This window comes from Ambystoma mexicanum, chromosome 1p, assembly GCF_040938575.1.
Source record: "Ambystoma mexicanum isolate Mex_15411 chromosome 1p, UKY_AmexF1_1, whole genome shotgun sequence".
In the NCBI taxonomy this organism is placed as follows: Eukaryota; Metazoa; Chordata; class Amphibia; order Caudata; family Ambystomatidae; genus Ambystoma; species Ambystoma mexicanum.
The window spans coordinates 78,124,333-78,144,013 of record NC_090921.1 but is presented as its reverse complement, the minus strand read 5'-3'; the positions used below and the strand labels follow the sequence as shown (position 1 = coordinate 78,144,013).

At 47.6% G+C, this 19,681-nt stretch overlaps 1 protein-coding gene across 2 annotated transcripts in view; it reads right to left on the bottom strand.

The window, feature by feature from the left end:
* The window catches only part of LOC138566271 (baculoviral IAP repeat-containing protein 7-B-like), an 85,126-nt gene extending 65,799 nt beyond the window's left edge, over window positions 1-19,327 (bottom strand). For both annotated transcript variants that reach the window (XM_069643366.1, XM_069643372.1), the window contains exons 1-4: window positions 18,547-19,327; window positions 16,338-16,437; window positions 7,120-7,201; window positions 6,401-6,449 (exon numbers count right to left, since the gene is read on the bottom strand). In XM_069643366.1, coding sequence (XP_069499467.1) covers window positions 6,401-6,449; window positions 7,120-7,201; window positions 16,338-16,437; window positions 18,547-19,153 — 838 coding nt within the window. In that variant the 5' untranslated portion in view covers window positions 19,154-19,327. The remainder of the gene's footprint in view (window positions 1-6,400; window positions 6,450-7,119; window positions 7,202-16,337; window positions 16,438-18,546) is intronic.
* Window positions 19,328-19,681: the final 354 nt, after the last annotated feature.

The window sequence follows — 19,681 nt, the reverse complement described above, 5'->3', positions numbered from 1 at the left end:
TTTCTTTCCCCCGCCCTCACCAGACCTACCACCCTCACCCTGTCAATCTCCCCCACCTGTAAATCCTGCACTGCACAAAGAGCGGCAAGATGGGGAGACAGATTAGTGAACCTCCTTCCCCAGAATACACCAGAGAATGCAGCGAGACACCCAATACGCTCAACAGTGCCAGCAAACACCCCAACACCTCCCGCTCTCACTGTCGCCAATCAATTACACTTCACCCCAACTCCCCACTTCCCCAGCCTTCGCGCAGCAAGAGCAGCTCTAGCCAAAACCCCAAACACCAGAGACGCGTCCACTCTCACCCACACACCCATGAACGTTTATAGTGCAACGAAAGGACGAGACATCAGGCACCTAATGCACCCCCTAGCATCACCCACACTCCACACAATTCGCAACCACTGCTGCAGTATAGGAGCGAAATCTCACCGCCCACACCAAACCCAGTCCTAGCGCTTTTCACCTCTACCCCCTGACCTACCCCACTCCAATTATTCTTTCAACTCCACACTCCACTCACACTGTTACTCCCTCCTGCCAATCCCCACACCAGACCCCACTGTTCCCTCCAACCCTACCAACCCTACCAACTCTCTACCCAAAAGGGCATCTCCCGCCAAATATCCAGCAACCTCATCGCCGGTTTCCAAAAATAAACTCCACATTGACCTCATCACAGATGAAACCCAGACATCCTATTCATTACTGAGACATGGTTCTCTGATGACTTCGAAACCCTCGCGCACGTGACTTTCCCACCTGGCTACATTCTCACCAGGGCTCGCAATATTACACAGACCGATTCAATCTAATGACCAAGGACACCACCACCAGAGCCACAGACTACGAATAACAAACTCGCACCCTACTCATCTACAGACCTCCCGGCTAAGCACTGGCAGCCAAACTCATCCTACACCCAACTAACCATCCTTGGGTATTTTAACATCTGGCGCGACTCCCCATCAAACCCTATGACCAGGTCATTCTCAGACAATCTAGAACCACTCAACATGAAACACCACACCTCCACTCCACACATACGAGAGGCCACACCCTCAACGCAATATCCAGCACCGCAAACTATCTACCCAGCCCCGCGCCTCCCGTCATGGACCGATCACTCAGCATTGTGTTTCTCCATACCTCTGATTACTCTGGTCAGCGGTCAATGTCCCTCCCTCTCGCGCACCCTCCCCCCTTCTAATTTTCCCATTTGGAACAGAGTGGCGAACACCCCAGATCTTGAACTCTCACTCCGCAAATCCCTTAATGCACTTTTCCTCCATGAAGGACCCCCCTGCAATAGAATCCTTCGACCTCTGGCTTACAAATGCCCTCACGGCCCTCCCCCTGTCAAAATGTGCCTTGCAGAATCTGGACAACACCGGTTTTTCAGCCCCAATCTCAAACTGGGCTTGGAGAACTGACCCGTCATCCCAGAACAAAACCGCCCTAGCAAGGATTTACAGATCGGAAATCAAAAAAAGCAAGATCTCTTACTATGGGACCAGAATCCATAATGCTAAGACTAAGAACTACATAAAATCATAACAGAATTAAAATCTACCTCATGCTTGCTCTTGCCCAATCCAAGCTCCCAATCCTTACGAGACTCCTTCTTGCTCCACTTCTACAAGTCCACCAACGAAAAGACAGACTGCCATGACAGACTGCCATCATCGCTAAACTAACTCTTACCGCCATCTCCCACAGTCCTCGCCCAAAACTCCACACATTTCTTTGAATCGCTCTCCCATCACACCAAGAATTCCTCTTGTAGCAGTTGGCCACCCATCAAGGTCGCATGAAGATGCATGCCCACCCTCAATGCTTAAAAAAAATACTAACTTCCGCCTGTGCCGGTAACGCACACAATCCTTAATCACTCACATCAGGATCTTTCCCGAAAACCATAAAAACATCCTACATCAAACCCATTCTCAAAAAACCAACTCTTGACCCACTCCTCCCCCAAAACTACTATCCTATCTCCAATATGAGTTTCATCGGCAACAGATTGACCGCACTTCTTACAGCTTGGCCAATTTGCCGAAACCAACAACCTCCTACACCCGGCGCAATCAGGCTTCAGACCACTAAAGGGAACAGAATCTTCCCTAGTCTCCCATCTGGCATGACCTAAAAAGAACAGCCGATGCAGACGGCTGTGCGGTGCTCATCCTGCTAGACCTCTCTGCAGCCTACCATTGATCACTCGATTCTATTAGTCAGACTACAAACACTAGTAATCAAAAGCACAACCCTTTCTCTCATCTGTCGCAAAACATGCACCTCGGCCAGTTTACATCCCTATCATGACCAGTATGTAAAGGTGTCCCCCAAGGAGCGTCCACATCACCCCTAATCTTCAACTTCTACATACAAGCCATTCCCGCATTCATCCGCTCATACAGCCTTACCTGCTACAACTATGCAGATGATACCCAGATCTTCAAAATCACAAATTCCGAAGACTGGCAGCCTAGACCCATCATCGTGCCTCTTGGACACTGACCACTGGATGACGACCAACCACCTCATCCTCAATCCTGGGAAAACCGAAATCCTAGACTGCAGGATCGCTCCCCCAACCAATCCTGTGGCCCAAATCACAAGGACAAACACCAGCACCCGCAATGTGGTAAAAAACCTTGGATGCAAGTTGGACTCTGTTTTATCCCTCACCCAACACCACTAGAGTATCTAAAACCTGCTTCCAACTACAAATTCTCAGGCAGATTTTCCCTACCTCACCTTTCGTCACTGTTTCTCAGCCATCATCTGGAACTCCCTTCCCCTACACATTCGCAACACTGAAAACCACCTGAAATTCAGGAAGGCCCTTAAAAGCCGGCCCCCCCCCCCTCCCCAATAGTCTCCTAATCCATTGCAACCTGAGAATACACCACTAATAAACTCCCCTGCATCAAACGCAACACAGGGGCCGGTAGCTCTCGCACTGGTTTCACCACCACCACCACCAACTGCTCAACACTGCCAGCCGACAAGTACTTCAGGTAAGCCATCAGCTTTCATTGTGGCACACCTGAAACACCATCAACCAACCCAGTACATCACTCCCACTCGACTAGCACTCCAGGTAAGCCAGCAGCTTTCGCTGTGGCACACCAACATTCTCACCGCACCCCATGCACACAGGTCCACATGAGACCAAGAGAATGTAACCAGGGTAGCACACGCCCATCACTAAGGAATCACTGCGATTGACAATCTCCCATTGCCTACTCCGGGAACGCCCATTACTAGCTCCCACTACATCTACGCACAAACCATCGATGACTGGCATACGTAAAACCAACTGTAATGCATACCGAAACCTACAATATTAGGCCTGGGCCTCTCCCACTGAGCAGGATTCTCGAATCTAGGTTTGGCCTCTAAATTTAGTGTATGGAGCCTGCTGCGCTTGAGGTCTGGCCCCTCCCACTGCGCAGGACTCTCGGGTATAGGCATAGCCTCGGTTTACTGTGATGGAATCCACAGTATTGTGATACCTGGGTCTCCATCACTGTACAGGATTCTGAAATCTAGACGTAGCATCCATGTTGGTTTACTATATGCTGAAACCTACTGCACTGTGAAACCTGGGCCTCTCCCACTGTACGGGACTCTCAAACCTAGGTGCTGCCTCCATCTTTTTTTAATTATGCAGATACCTGCTACATTGTGAAACCTAGGCCCACTGGTATAGGACTAAAGTCTAGACCTGGACAAATACCACCCCAGCCGAACCTTGCAGCTTATGGTACATATATCTCACACCACTAGTGTGGACAAGCATCCATGCATGATCGAATACGGCTAAGCACATCCAGTCTAGCTTCACACAGCCATCTGGTGCCTTAACACCTGCCACTAGCATACAGCAACTACCACCCAAAGGAAACCCAGTATAGCTGGCCTCAGATTGCCATTGTTGAGAGAGTGTCGCAAACACTCAACAGCACCCGCCCACATGTCTGACCTCTTGGGGCTGCTTAGTAAAGCCTTGCCAGCCACCCAAGTCTTAGAACAGCAACAGGCATCTCCTAAGCTAAACTACCTAGATTTTCCCACCACATCACTATGGTCACCAAGGGTGTTCCTACCGAGAAGAAAGCGCATCGAGGCCACACAAGTGGGGAAAGAGCGCTAAATAACCAAATACAATATAGAATTTATTTTGTGGTTTTCAGTACAACAGACCAGGCCCCAATTGGGAAAGAGTGCTTAACATTAAATTATATTTTGACAGTCTGATGAATGCATTTTCAAAAATACGCCCATTTACTCAAAGATAACTTATTTCCATTTTTATTATTTCCATTTTTACTATTCAATCTATTCTTAAAATGGGTGACACCAAACATATGCAGGCAACATCATGGACGGCAGTGAAATCCTACAGAGTGGGGCAAAAGCCCAAACGTAGGAGCACCAATACAAAGGTCCTTCGGGCCAGGTCCTTCTGGCCAACAAAATGGATATACTACCAAACACAAACCATTAGACTTCATGCGAGCAAGTAGGGAACAGAGCAGGAAACTTGCATAATATATAGTGCCAGGTCAGGTTTCTTCAGGAAAGCAAGGAAGACCGAAGGTGCAAAGCAATCATCCTTGAATACAACCTGGCATGGCATAATTCACCGCCCCTTCCTGCAGTATATCAGATAGCCGGGGGAAAACTACAGTATCCTGTTCTGCTACTAGAAGTGATTCTCCTTGAGACAGTGGCAAGAGTGACTAATGTGTGCAGTGTTCTTGCAATGCTAGAGCTCAGGCTTCTTATTAAAGCATTAAAACTGCATTTCTCATAGGTGTAAAACCCTCTTTTGTTCACTTGTTTCATAGGCTGGGGGTAACCAGGTATGAAACAGCAGGGGCGGGGGTGCTCGAGGTCAGCAAGCCTCCTCAGGACTTTTGGGGCTAGCAGTTTGCACATGTGCTGGGTTATGGAGGTGCTCCAGTGTGGCATTCTCAAAGTGCCCACCTGGAGACAAAACCAGTATAGTAAAATTGGGATGCCAGCAATTTTATAGGGATAGCTGGCGTTTGGGGCTGCTGGAGCAATTAAGCTATAGAGAGACTACTTCTGCTACGCTGCAATCTTTCAGTTTCCTGTTCCAGGATGGCAGATGTAGAGGCTAGTTCCCATATATTATGCCAGCATGGCTTATCTGTCGAGTATTGACTCACCCAGTCATTGGCCAATGCGTTGCATTCAGCAGGGGTCGGGGTGCATGGAAACTGTTGTAGGACACATAGTCCACATACTTTTGACAAGATTCATCTCAAGTGAATAGATTCTGCAGAAGTCAGTCGGGTCTAGGAATCGGCCTGTAGTTTCATAAGCAGGCATTCTTTCCACTTCTTTGAGGCAGAAAATTGATCCGACTGTCCTGGTGAGTGAGCATCTCAGGGTCCCAGAAGATAGCCTGACGTGTGGTGCATTGGGTGGTCGACCAGAGGTTTGTACTAGGGCTCTGCAACAATTCATCCAGGAGCCAGTTTTCAGACAGAGCCAGCCAACAGCCAAGCCAAGAGTGATGCACTTGGGCTCCAAAAATGCTGACAATCCCAAAAGAGCTGTTTTGGTTCTTCACAAGCCTGTTCAATTTGCCAAAGTAACAGTTTCTCAGATGCAGTCATGCTTTTGGCTATTCCAGCAGGCACACACTGGCTCCCTACCCATTCTCCGCTGGAGGTTGAGGAAATGACTTAATAATCCATCCCTTTAAATCCCTCCCATCTGGAAACCCACCTTGAGCCCTAAACCTGGGTCTGATCCGTCAACGGCTCCAAGTAGTATTCAGAGTGATTGGTTTGTACATAGCTGAATCCTAGCAGGGGATGGGTTTCAAGCCCTCTTCTAAAGCCAAAGATCTTGGTTTGGTCTTCCCTTGTGTTGTAGTACAAGGTCCGACTTAACACAAGTAGGCTAAATATGCTGGTCCCTCCTCCCCCCCCACCCCTCTGGCCTTACTTCAGGCCAGTATCTGGTTTCCACACAATCAACTAGCACTGGAAAGGTTATATCAGATCCCTCCTCACCACCTCCCCCATTAGAGGCTGATTCCACAAAACATTCTGCCTCTCACTGCATATTGCTGCAACCAGTGCAGCTTATAGAAGTGGCCATTCTTTGGACGTCAAGTGCAGCACTGATGTTAACAGGTTAACTATACTTGCCCAATCTGGTGTATCCATGCTGGGACTAGGCCTAGACCCCACATGTCCTGAATGGATCCATATAAAGCAAGGCTCAAGCCAAAACATGCAGAGGAACCCACCCTCCCCGCCCCCCATAGTGGAAGTGCAACAAGAAGGCATCCCAAAATGAGTGCTCAATTAACAGTGTAACACCAACAGTACCATTGAACAGCACTAACCTTGGCGTGGAGACCGATTTCCTTCCGTCTGCTGCTGCCACAAGTCACCCTGAGAAAACACCAGATTGCTACTTAGTTGTGGGCAGTGCTCATTTACGAGTCCCCAATTAAAATGTTCGATAACTAGTGCATAAATCCTCAGGGTCTCCCCAGTTAGTAGAAACTCTTCAGTGTGGTGACTCAACTGGCTTAAATTCACACAAGGATCTGATTGCATAAATCCGGTCAATTGAGATACTCTAAAACTCTCTGCCCCTAGAGACCCACAAAACATTGATGTTTGGGCCAAACCTCATTTTGTGCCCCTACAAAGCTTCCAAGAAAGGGGGAGTAAGGCAGCCGCATTAGGTCGCTGAAGACTAAAAAGGCTTGAATTGACCAAGTGATTTGAACTTGGCAATAAATTATTAGGATAATGGTGCAATATTTATCACTAACCCACCACCAGTTTAATTTAACTCGAAGAGAATAAGTACACAAAAGTCATGATTAACATCAATTTGAGGGTCAGAGTAAGGACACCCATCATGCCGTCCCTAAAAATGAAACCACAAGATGGGGTGACATGCTAAAGTGAAGGCCAAGGAATCAAACAGGAGAAATTAATAGTGATCAACAGATTCAACAATGGGTATGCAGTCCTTCCCCCACCATCCCTAATGTGAAAACACAGATACAACCGAAAAAACATGCAGAATGCTAGCAACCTTTACTCTTACCGGGTTCACTGAACTACCAAAATACTGCTCCTGGATACGGTGGATGTAATCTTGTCCCAGGGACTGCTGCAAGAACTCACACCTGGGTGAAGGTGACAAGAGCAAGGAAAAGAAAATAATAAACTCAGTTAATTTCAGATTCCAGTCAATTTCCAGAAGACTTACCACTAGCAACAACCAATACACTGAGGCCAGCAGATTGCAATCTTAAAAATCATGGCTGACCAAGTGGACGTAAATGGCTTTACTTAATGCATGAAGTTGAGCATACGATACAATAGGACCGCAGAAAGGTATCCAATCTGACCACATCCAAAATAATGTTGAAAGATTTAAGAGTCCAAGTCAAGCACCAGGATGAAGTGCCTTCGCCATCAACTGACCCACAGGTGGCAATTCTTGTAAGCACAGCCTCCAAATAAGTCTGACACCAGGATAAATACAACACTCCCGACCCCAAGTGCTCATGCCCCCTGAAATGACAGCAAAATGGCCATCCCGTACCACCCAAGAAACGATGGGAAAGCTGTGACCCATTCATTGCAGTCCACGGTTCCTCAAGTCTTCAGCTTCTAAACCTCAAACGGCTTCCCTTTTCTGGGCAGATCACCTGCTAGGAATGCATGTTCCCATTTCTAAAGGGCATGCCAAATCACAGTCATCTACATTGAGTAAACAATGCCATTTTGAGGGAGAAATCCTTCATGTCAAATATATCCGACTATACTCGGAGAAGTTCAATGTATGTGAATTACAGAAGGGGAAAATGCACCCATCCTCTAACTCTTTTCGGTTTGCATCGGTGTAGAAGAATGCTGCGTGGTTTAATCTCTGCATCTAGAGCATTTCAGAGTGTGTTGAACAAACCTCTACAAGGTGTGTTTATCAAGATATTCTGGTATTGGGCAAAGATGTTGAAGAGCATCTAAGTGTCTGGGAGAGACTAGCGAATGCCAATTTAACAATTTGAAATGCAAGTTTAGGTTAAATAGTGTTAAGTATCCCGCCCATGAGTTGTCTGCAGTAGGGATAAAGCCTAAGGTGTTCACCTGGTGCCTCCGTTTGCCGCTCTTTTTCACCAATTAGCAAGCCCCGCCCACCTGGTGCCTTCCTGTTTGCCGTTCTTTCACCAGCAAGCCCCGCCCACCTGGTACCTTACTGCCTGCCGCTCTTTTTCCCTACTTAAGGAGCCCTCCAGCCTCTTTTCCTTTGCTGATGGGGAGCAGGTGCAAGTGGATCTAGGTCACGTGGCCTAAGCCCCGCCCACCCGGCACCTTCCTGCCTGCTGCTCTTTTTCACCACTTAGCAAGTCCTGCCCGCCTGGTGCCTTCCTGTTTGCTGCTCTTTTTCACCACTTAGCAAGCACCACCCACCTTCTTAGCCCTGCCTCTTCCTTCTAGCTACTATTAGATCAAGGGCGTCTCTCGCCCGGGCGTCCTAAGCGAAGGGCAGATGAAGAAAAGGGGAATTCCTGTTTGGACCTGTTCAGACCAGGACGACCCAGGGCACGACCCCCTGCTCAGACAGCAGGTAGGCATGCACCAACATGTGTTACTCACTCTGGTCCCCCCGTGATGTTCCCTTGTGACCCCTCCCCATTCTCGCACACAGGTGTTGCCTGTTTTGCTTGATTCTTCTACCCTGCTCCCCCTCACCCCTACTTCTGCAGGAGTCTGTCCTGATACATTCTGGTTTCACCATCACAGTCTTGTGGACAATGCTGGATTTGACTTTTATGGACTTCATTCATTCATGGTGCGTCACCCTTTCTCAACTCTCATGCTGAACTTCTTTTGCATCTTCGCCCTTAATCATGCTGTTCCCATCTTCATCTTGTATCCTGGCTTGCAACATGAAGTGTTACTACCGACTTCTGCAATTATATTCACACTCCCTCTTGCTTCTCCACTCTTGACTGCTAACTGTTCGCTCCTCTCTTCCCTTCTCCCTGTTCCCATCTCCTCCCCTTACTTTCTTCTATGCACTTTATCAGAATTGTCCCTGGACCTAGTATGATAGCAAGCGCGTCTCTCTCCGACTCCCTCTTACTGGTTTTTCCTCCCCAACCCCCCTCCAGCACTATCTGAAACGTCGTCAGGCCTAATATGATAGTCGCTTGTTTTGTTCCTCCCCTACCTTTCTGAACCCCTCTCCCTCACCTCTTTTTCCGGCTCTACCAGAAATGTCAGGCCTAGTACGGTAGTCGCCTGTCTGTTTCCATTTCCTTCCCACTTTCCCCCTCCCTTCCTCATCTATGTTTTCGCTCTTGCACTATCTGAAATGTTCAGGCCGAGTACGATAGTTAATTTCACATTCCTACTGTTCATGGCCTGTAAGAATGTCATTGGTTTTTTCCCCTTGTTCCCTCCCTTGCCTTGAAGTGCTTTGAAACACATTGTGTATAGGCGCTATATAAATAATCATATCACATTAGAATCAAGAGAATGAAGGCACCAAGGGAATTAAAACAATAGTTCCTCATATCCATGTCTGGTGGAGTATTACAGTAAATTTGTAAAATATTTGGCAGAAAGGACAAAAACCATGCAGATGTTGATAAAGGGGTGAGGTTTGACTGGTGCAAGAAGTGCGAAAGGAAATTTGAGGATGTAAGATTAAGTGTGCAAGTAGGAAGGATAGGTATCTGCCAATTGTAAAGTGGCAGATAAGAAATGAGAAAATTGTGGAAAGGATAACAGTTGTGAGGTATGTGCAGAAGGATGGGTGTGGATGAGGCATTGAGAGGATCTAGGAGCATAAAGAATGAATGGAGCGCAGAAATGAGAATATCAATGAGGAGATTGCATAGTGGTGCCAGAAGGAATGAGTCATGATGCCAACCCCCGGGGAACCAGACCAGGTCCAGCAACCCCGGAAGCAGGCATCACGTTATTTTGATCAAGCCCAAAACCCCCTGCTAGGGGCTGTTTGGGTGCGGTCCTGGCGCCTATGGCGCCAGGCTCATAGAGTGGAACTTACCTGATGCGGACCATGCTGCAAGCTTACCTGATGCAGACCATGCTGCAGAGCTCCAAGCCAAATGAGGCTTGGAAGGGACTATTTTACCTAGGGACTATTTTTTTACTCAGGTGGGGCTGGGGAGGAAAACTTAGCCGGGACTACTTTGAGCGATTTAAACCACGCCTGAAGAGCAGCACACGCTTCGCGTTATTCTGCATCCAGCAGCGTAACGCTCACCGTGTCTGCAAGCATGCATCCGGTCTTCTGCCACGCCCGCCTCGAGTCTGCAGGTCCTAGAAAAAGGGAGTAACAGAAGGAGAAAAGGTTAGAATAAGAGCAAAACCTTCGATCCTTACCTGAATTCCGGATCCACTGCGCCTTCGAGCTGGAAGGAAGCATTTTATGTGCGCCGCCTCGCCTGCTGTAGCGCCGCCCTGAGCTCACCGGCCTTCGCAGCATCCTCACGATCCACTGCATCCTTCTGGACGTTCCCGCTGCACTCTGGCACCTAAGGGAAACACAAGAACAGCAAAGGTGAGCCAAGATAATAAACAGAGGCAATAGTAACTACCCCCATAGACTTACTTGATTACCGCCGGGGGTAATATTCCTCTTCACGGGTCTGTGCAGTCTCCATTGCATCCTTGCCGTACCCCGGCCCCTAAGGGCAACAAAAGGACAACAAGGTGAGACAAAGGGACAAACAAGGGGAACTCTTCTCACCGCAATAGACTTACCTAATTTTCCCTGAACTTCATATTTTCTCTCCACACTTGAATAAGGGAGCAAGCAAAAGGTTACATTCTGGCCTTATTTTATTGAACTGTGTAGGATAAGCCAAATCCTTACCTGAACTTTGTCAGCTACCACGAGGAACTCTTCGCTGGGGTCAAGCTGCAAACTGCAAGGAATCGGACAGAAGTGAGAATCGGACAAGAGTGAAAGTCAGACATGTGAACTCTTACGAACTACATACTTTTCAGAGTCAATATTGCTCTGGAACTCACCAATTCCTTCGAGCCAGTGAAGCAACTGGTTATCAATGCGCCCCTGCGCTCAATGCAGGATGGAGAGCTCATCTTTTCAAACCATCAGGTGAGACTATAAGAGGGGACATCAAAGGTGGGATTTACGCTCAACTCCACGGGTGGTTAACTCCCTTTCTCCATTTGCAGAAGAATATTCTTAAGGGCCAAGCAAACGAAGCTAGGTGGGCCAGTCCAGTCCGTCATCTCGGCCCTACGCGTCACATTGGTGGAGACCGCAGCTGTCCAGTTCAGAGTTCAGACCGACGCCTCTGTGGGAGCCAGGTGAGAGTAACACCGAGGGAAGATGTACTTGGTATTGCTCATGAGGGGCAACTTGGTGTAAGACGAAAGGTCTTATTAGTCAGGATTTCTGGTGGCCTGGATTAGATTAAGATGTAGAGACATTTCTAAAAGAATGCTAGGGCTGTAGGAACATCAATAACATTCTTGTTGCCAGGGCACTGCCAAGGAATTTACAATTCAATTTGGGATGTGGTTGCAGTAGACATTTTGGGACCAATATCGGCAAGAGGACACCATAGTGCTTATGTAAATGTGTTTGTTGACTTGCTGTCCAAGTAGCCCGAGGTCTACGTAGTAAAGGATATAAGTATGCACAGAGTTGTGAATTATCTTGAGGCAATGTTTTGAAGGTAAGTATTTCCTAAATAAACGGTGTCGGACAATGGCCTGCAATTTGTGTGTAGAGATGGAAGGATTTTTGAAGGAGAATGGGGTGGAGCATAGGATAACTGCTTTGTATAACCTGAAAGGAAATGAAACTGTGGAAAGGTTCAATAGGACATTGATGGAGGTTATATGTATTGCAATAGCAACGGGTGGGGACTGGTCACGGGCTGTGATGAAATTAAATGATATTTTATTTATATCGCGCTCGTACACAAATGTGACCAGGCCAAAGGGAGGGGGAACAAGGGAGAACAAAAAAGAAACCAGCAATCTTACTAGGCCCAGTGACATTTAAGAAAGCGCAAGTGCATGGAAAAGGGAAAAGGGGGAAAGTGCATGGAGAGGGGGGCTTGGGAGTAGTGGAAAGTGGAACAGATAAAATAGATAAATAAAAGGCAATAAACAAAGGCAGTGCAGCCAGCAAGTGGCAGGTGCAGGTCAGATTAGGTATATAAGTGCAGGAGAAAAAAGGGAGGCAGACTGTATGGGTACCACATACAGAGCCCCAGTGTAGGGGGTGGCCTGGAGGCAGTGCATGAGGGTGGCAGGGTGAGCAGGTACCTGGGCCCAAGTGACAGAGGAGGCCAGGTGCACGATTCCAAGAAAGATGCAGATCAACAGGGGAGAAGGGGGACAAAGGCAGAGGCAAAGAGGAAGGTCTTGAGGAGATGGTTTTCCTCAAGTTTCAAGGTGGCCGGGAGGCTGTTCGAAAGGGAGGCCATCTACCCCAGCTTGTTTCTTTACAAAACGACTAACCCTAAGGGATGGAACAGGTGATGCAATACAGAAGGTTACAGGTTTATATTGCGCACCAGACCCAAGGGTATTCGGGCGCGAATGCAGAAAGAGGGTTGTTCATCTTAGGTTAGATGTTACAAATCAACAGGGGTACAGCTACGGTTGCAATGCTGTAGACATGTAGTGTCAAAAAATCAGTACAGTGAGTTAACAAGAATGCAGATGTGAGATAAATAGAGCAGAGCATAGCAAATATACAATATACATGAGATCCCAAATGACAGTAGGGCGACGTTGGGCATCATGATCTTTTAGCCATTGGATCAGATTGGATTTGAATTGCTGGTAAGGGAGATCTTCCCTTAGAGCAGTTGGAAGGGAGTTCCACAGTTGTGCTGCTTTAACAGCGAAGCTACTCTCGCCAGATTTAGTAAGTTTGAATCTGGGTACTAACAAAAGTTTACAGTAAGCTTTTCGTAAGGGGCGAGAGGCTGTTTGTCTGGTGAATCTGTCTATAAGGTATTGTGGGGCTGCATGGTTGAGGCATTTGTGTGTAAGGGAGGCTGTTTTGGAGGAGGATTTGGTCTTCTGTGGAAAGCCAGTTGGTAGATCTCCTAAGGTCCGATATGTGGGCATTTTTAGGGAATTTTAGGGCGGCTCTCAGGGCATTTTTTGAAGTGTCTGAATTTTGGAGGTGATGTATTTGTTACTGCCTATGTAGATGGCGTTGCAGTAATCTAGTTTCGACAGGATTAATGCCCTTGCTAGAATGACGCAATTATTGGGTGAGAGGAAGGGCTTGGCTGCTCCAATTAGCTTGCAGGTGTAGGAGGTGGCTAAGCCATGGAATTCACTTGTTTACCAAAGGTAACCGTGGAGTCTATATAAAAACCAAGGGTTTTAACTACAGTAATGATGTTATTGTCAATTATGAAGGAGTCATAGTTGGGGTCCAGTTTTTTGATGTTGGAAGAAGTGCCTAGTTTTGTCATCATTCAGGCATAGACCGTGGGCGGCCATCCATGCCTGGATGATGAGATAGACTATTTACAAAGGCCAAATCCTTGTCATAATCTCCCGTCAACGGGATGAGGATCTGTGTATCGTCTGCATAGTTGGTGTAGGTGATACAAAGACCGTCTAGATCATCGAAAAGGGGCTTTGTGAAGATATTGTAGAGGGTGGGAGATGCGCAGGATCCTTGCGGTACGCCACAAGTAATGGGTGCGGGGTCAGCAGCTGCTAGAGGAGAGAAGACTCGCATTGTCCTGTTATCTAAGAAAGACTGGATCCATGCGACTGCTTCCTGGGAGAAGCAGGCTGCCGTGACCAGATGATTGAATAGTATTGCATGGTCTACCAGATCGAATGCGGCAGAGTGGTCAAGGAGTAGTAAGAGAAGTCGTGCCTTTATCTCTTAGTGTGTCTATTTGTGCATTAAGGTGTGTTGAGACATTAAGAAGGAGATTGCCAAATTCAAGGATGAGACTAGGTTTGATGGGTAAGTTTGGTTGTGATCGTGTTGTGGTGCCTCGAGAGGTTATACAGGAAAGGATGTGTGGTCAAGTTAAATCCAAAGTGAGGTATGACAGAATAAATTGAGTGAAAGAGCGGTCGATACAAGAAGGGGTGGAAGTGTGGAAGTGAAGGTAAAGAGTGGAAGAGTGCAGAAAAGGTATATGAAATACTCCGGCCCGTTGTGTGCGGTGAAGGATTTTGGGAATACAGTGCTGCTGAGCAATGGGAGGGCTTTTCTTAGTTAATCTTCACAGAAGGGAAGGTGTGTTGTATACCATAACGCGTAAATAATGTTAATGAATTCAGTTGACGTGCATGTTGTAAACGTAAGTGGATTGGACTGTACAGGACAGCATTCCATTCTAGATCCCCATTACCTGCAGAGGCGAGTAGGTTTTGATATGAATAGAGGCAGTTGCGGAGCTGGAAGCAGTTGGGGCTGCTTTACCTGCAAGACTTACTATATGTATTTATGTTCACCAATAAAATTATGATGCACCTAGTGGGTCATCTACTCCATTTCTGGAAATCGTAAAGGAGCCACCCATGGTAGGATGCTCTTGCAGTTAATGCCCCCTTATCCTATCAACGCACAGTTAATGCCCCCTTGCCCTTTAATCAATGTACAAACTCGACCAGATACAGCAGTTTAGTGATCTGCACTACCCAGTGTACAGGTTCTGCAAATTTGACACCAATCTGAAGTATCACCAACACGGGCAAGGAGAATAAGGGGTCACATCACACATTACAATAATCCTTTGGAGTTTAATCTAAAGGAGAACAGACCCCAACCCATGTCTGCACCAACATCCAGAAGGCAACTTATGCAGGTGCCAAAGACTTTCTCCCACCCACCAAGCAGCCTTTGACAGACCACACCACCATCCTCAGTTCAACATGTGCGCCACCTGGTCCTGGCTTTCAGCAAGACCCAACCCGACTGCCCCTCCTTTCAGCCTGAAAGCATTTTCCTGATGTATAATTCAGGGCTTCTATCCCATTCTTTAAGGATCATGTCCAGGCCCTACCGTCGATTGTTGACTTTCCTTTTTCCACTTAAGCCTGCGACATCCAGCTCCTATCGGTTTCGGTAGGAAGCTGGGTGTCACTGCTTCCAAATAAAAGAAAACTCCATCTGAACTGGTTTTGGTGGCCCCGGTGAGCTCTTGGGGACTGTTCAGTCCTCTCCCAGACACTTGACATCCACGTCTCCACTGTCAGAAACAACTGGGTCGATTCGGACAATACTTTTCTCAACCCTCAACTTCCTCTTGCCTACCTCCTGCAATCTGTCTCTTAAACTGCTTTTCCCCGCCTCTTTCCTTCCGCGCCTAGAAACACTTGTGTACAGGCACGTTACATATATCCTCCTCCATCCTTCCCATCTTGGACACTTGGGGCATTTTATCCAATCTTGCTTTGACCATGTAAGTTCAATCCATTCTTGATCTACCTACTGGGACACCTTCAGACCATCTTCAGCCTTCTTCGTGCAGATCATATGAGGGCCTTTGATATAATCTCCACCCAACGCCCTCAACCCCCATCAAGTAGAACATACATTTTAACACTAGAAAGGTACCAGGACCCTCACAATTGGCCCTTTTCTTTGATCCAGACTGAAATGCTATACCTCAAGTCTATGTGTACCTTAGGATAACTTCTCCATTTCTCATTTTCGTTACTCTGGCAAATAAGGACAGGTCTTCCCGGTCCTTTTCCCCCCTCCTTATAGATTCCCTTCCGTCCATAAATATTGATCTTTTCAGGTTTTTCTGTACAAGAACCTGGTTTCCTTCCATGCTTAAATGGTCATGTAACGCAAGTGGTCTTTCATAGCGCCCTTCTGCCCCCATTTGTGGTCTTGCTCTCCTAGGAAGAGCGCTAGGAACACTGCACTTTAGAAACAGAAACATGGCAGCAGAGGCAGTCCAACACGAAAAATCCCTCGGAGTAGCACAAACAAGGTAGCCACTGTACACAGCTATGGCAAACAAACCCAAGACAACTAACAGCCTGTACAATCTCATCTTGCAGTCTGTCGAACTGTACTGGGAGATAGAGTTTAGCACCTAAAACGGTTTGCAAAAGGATCCCAGCAATACAGGCGACATGGGACCCACAAAAGGTTTGGGCACACAAGCATTTTTCGACGATATAATCAATTTCCCATTTAGAGATTCAGGGGACAAAGTAGCAGAGAGGCAGACTGGAAGGTAAATGTTAGTGAATAGCACGACCAACCCCATATGCCCCACCTGAAACGCACAGCAACTTTACCTGGGGAACCATTTTGCATGTTCAGTCCAGGGGTCGTCATCTTCCTCCCAATTACGAAGCCCCACGTCACAGTAGAAGCACTTTACATGATCCCCTTGGCCTGTAGAAAATAAGCAAACGATTACTGGACTCAGCTGCCCATTCACCCCACAGACCCAATACTGGACTCAGCTGCCCATTCACCCGACACATTGACATCCCAATCTAGAATTTGGGTTAAAGTGTCAGCATTTGAGAGCTTGTCTGAAGAGTTCACCTTATTGGCAACTATAAATGAGTAGCAACTTTGTGGCCCCCAAAAAAACATCATGCAGCTCCATTTTTTCCTCCAGTTTTAACTGCTGGGCATTTGGGATTACTACATGCCAAGCTTACCATACATCTAGGGAGAAGGATCCAAAAGGTACACATTTAAGGGAAAAATGAATTCATAATATGCATAGAGAAGATCATAGATGGCACTGCTGCACCAGTTCACAATTAGTGTGTCCATCCCCAACTCAGGTCATCTGAGCACAGGAACTCCCGGCACCGCTTCCCAACAGGGAGCGGGCAGAATTGCATGCCTTGACAAAGCACCACCATTTCAAAACAGTTCTCAAAAAATGAAAATCCCTCAGTGTCCAATGGACACTAACACACCACTCACAGTATACAGTTCAAGACTAGGAACTTAACACCTAGCACAACTTGGATATTTCAGGTATTTTGTTTGTCAAAATCCTGTCTGTCGAGGTATTGGCCTAAACATCGGTTTTAATCAAGCGCTCACCAGTGCCTGCAGAAGAGCTAAAGATAATGGAAAATGTGCAGTAGGCTCCATGCAATACACAAACAAATGCACTAAATGTTAACAGGAATACAAAAACACTACAAAAAAGTGTGAAGCAGCAGACAGCCACAACGAGCACTCTTACTGTCCAGGTCCACTGCCAGCCCCCCTCTAGCACAGAATCCCCCTCAACACCCATTGAATGGTCCATTTTGAAATGAAACACCAATACCCTCTCCCACAAAACCTCCACCATCCTGCTGTAATGAGATCTTTTGGTCGAAAATGAATGTTAATTTTGGATAAAGTAATTTACAAAGCATCGTATTTTAAAGTAAATACGATTATGAAAAGATTTTAATTTTTATGAAAAGTAACTTCTCTGCCCCCTCCCCCCCACACACACAAAGTTTAGCCACGTCAATTTCAGTATTTTTTGTTCTACTGTGTACCAGAGAGTCACTGCTGACTCACGATTGTCTCCATTGCATTCGACAAAGACCCCGATCAAACAGCTGTGGCTACCCGGGACTCAGGAATTTAGACTAGGGGAAACTCCCACAGAGAATCCCAAAAAACACAATGGAATGGCGTTCTCCCAAAAACCAATCAGCTGCCATGACTGTAGATCATGCTTTCCATTCACACCTCGCCAGGAAATGCCCCATTGGTTTCCAGAGCCCAGCCACTCTGCACATGGGCTGCACAGAAGCATCGCAACAGAGCAAGCCTCACTGCTACAGTCTGGCTAGGGTTGGCCCCACTCCATAGTCACCGTCTCCGCTGCTTGCCCCAAACGGTGGAAGTCTTCGCCCCGGGGCAAGGCACACCATTATCATGCCGCTTGAGCAATGTCCTCCCTTAATAGGACAGCGATTGGCTTCAGGCTCGCCCTTGTATTGTGTGGTTTGTTTATTTGTAGAGGGAACCGGGCCGTTAGGCAGCTGGGCGCTTATGAAGTCTTGTTACATTCTCTTCCCTTCTCTGTGCCATCAGCCCCCTGACCCCACTTAGCATCCACCACTGGGTAGCAGCTTTGTAAATCCAGTCATTACTAAAGATGTAGTGGAGGTCTTCGTGAGGTTGTGCCCATTTACCGATTCTGCCACCTTCTGGTTTGAAGTGTCTACTACAGCATATGTAGCATCCACTAAAAGCAATGCTCCAGCCACCAATATGGTCTTTATAGTGCAGTTTGGCAAAGCAATTTTTAATTTCAGAAATAAACACAAAAGCAAACAGCCAGCAATGCTCAACAGTACTGATAATCGGGCTAATCAATGGTCTTCATACGCTTGGCCATTCTATTGAGCTTTCCCTAAGGGTTAAGCCAATGCAGCTGGTAAGAGTGGGAGGGGGGGGGGCGATCTTGCCTTACCACCGAACACAAAGAATGGACCAACGCCATGGTAGTACATATGGCAAGACGACACTTACCCGTGTAGAAAAAGCCCGCCCGGGCCAGTTGCTGTGGCTGCACCTCAGCGTACAGTGGCCAATAGCGGAAGGAGGAGAGTCGCGTCCACTCAAGCACCATGTCAGGGTGGGCAGCGTGTTCCGGTAGAGGGCTGTCCCCGGTAGCCATCCTCTGTAGCTGGCCTAGGATTTGCCCATCCATGCAGTCCGGACGCCGGCCTCTAGGTTGGTCTCTGGGGCGGTTGTGCACCTCCCTCCCCAAGACAAAAGGACAGATCGGGAAGAACCTCTGGTGCTCTGCCATTACGTTCTCCCCCAGTTCCCAGCTCTTCAGGATCCCCCCACAGGAGAAGCACTGCACGCGGTCGCCAGGCCCAATATAGAAAAAGCCAGATCGGGCAAGGTCTATGGGAGAGACTGGTGCTGAAGAAGGCCACCGATGGCGGAACGTCTGCAGTCTGTACTCCTCACACCTCATACGAGGTTGACGGAACTCTGGGGGTGCCCAATCAGGAACAAGGCCATTCAGCACAGACTCCACCGTCCGCCGAGCTAGACTGCTGGAGCTGGACGACCGGCGCCTGGCCCCATGCGCAACGGCTGATCGTCTGGACTCAAAGTAGCTCATCGCATTGGCAGATTCCAAAAATCAGGGCCAAGCAGGAGCCTAGGGCTCCAAGAGATTTCACACAGAGGACAGCTTTAGCAGGCGATGCTGCTCCAGCACTCGGCAGGCAATTCTGTTCGTAGGCATGCAGTCGGAGGGCTGCCACGGTTCTAGCACCTGATCGTCGAGGACCACAAAGCCTAAAATCACAAAAGAAAAAAAAAGTTATTGTAGTAAAAACTGGAAACCAGTGTACAAAGAGCTCAGTTGAGTGGCAGGCACACGACACTGGACTGTGAACAAAGGCCCGCAATGAACATGAGTTGGAGGAGGACAAAGGCACGTCAGTGTACTGGATAAAGGTCCGCAGTGTTCCCTGTACACATTTAATTTATACAATGGACACTAGCTACAAAACAGAAAATGCCTGTTGGCTGCGTGACTCAGAGCAACCAAAAGGAGGAAACGGTCCCAACAGTCCTCTACACTAATTTACGCAGAGGTTAAGCCTTTCACGCCCTATGAAAACATGCCCCCACCACAATCGTG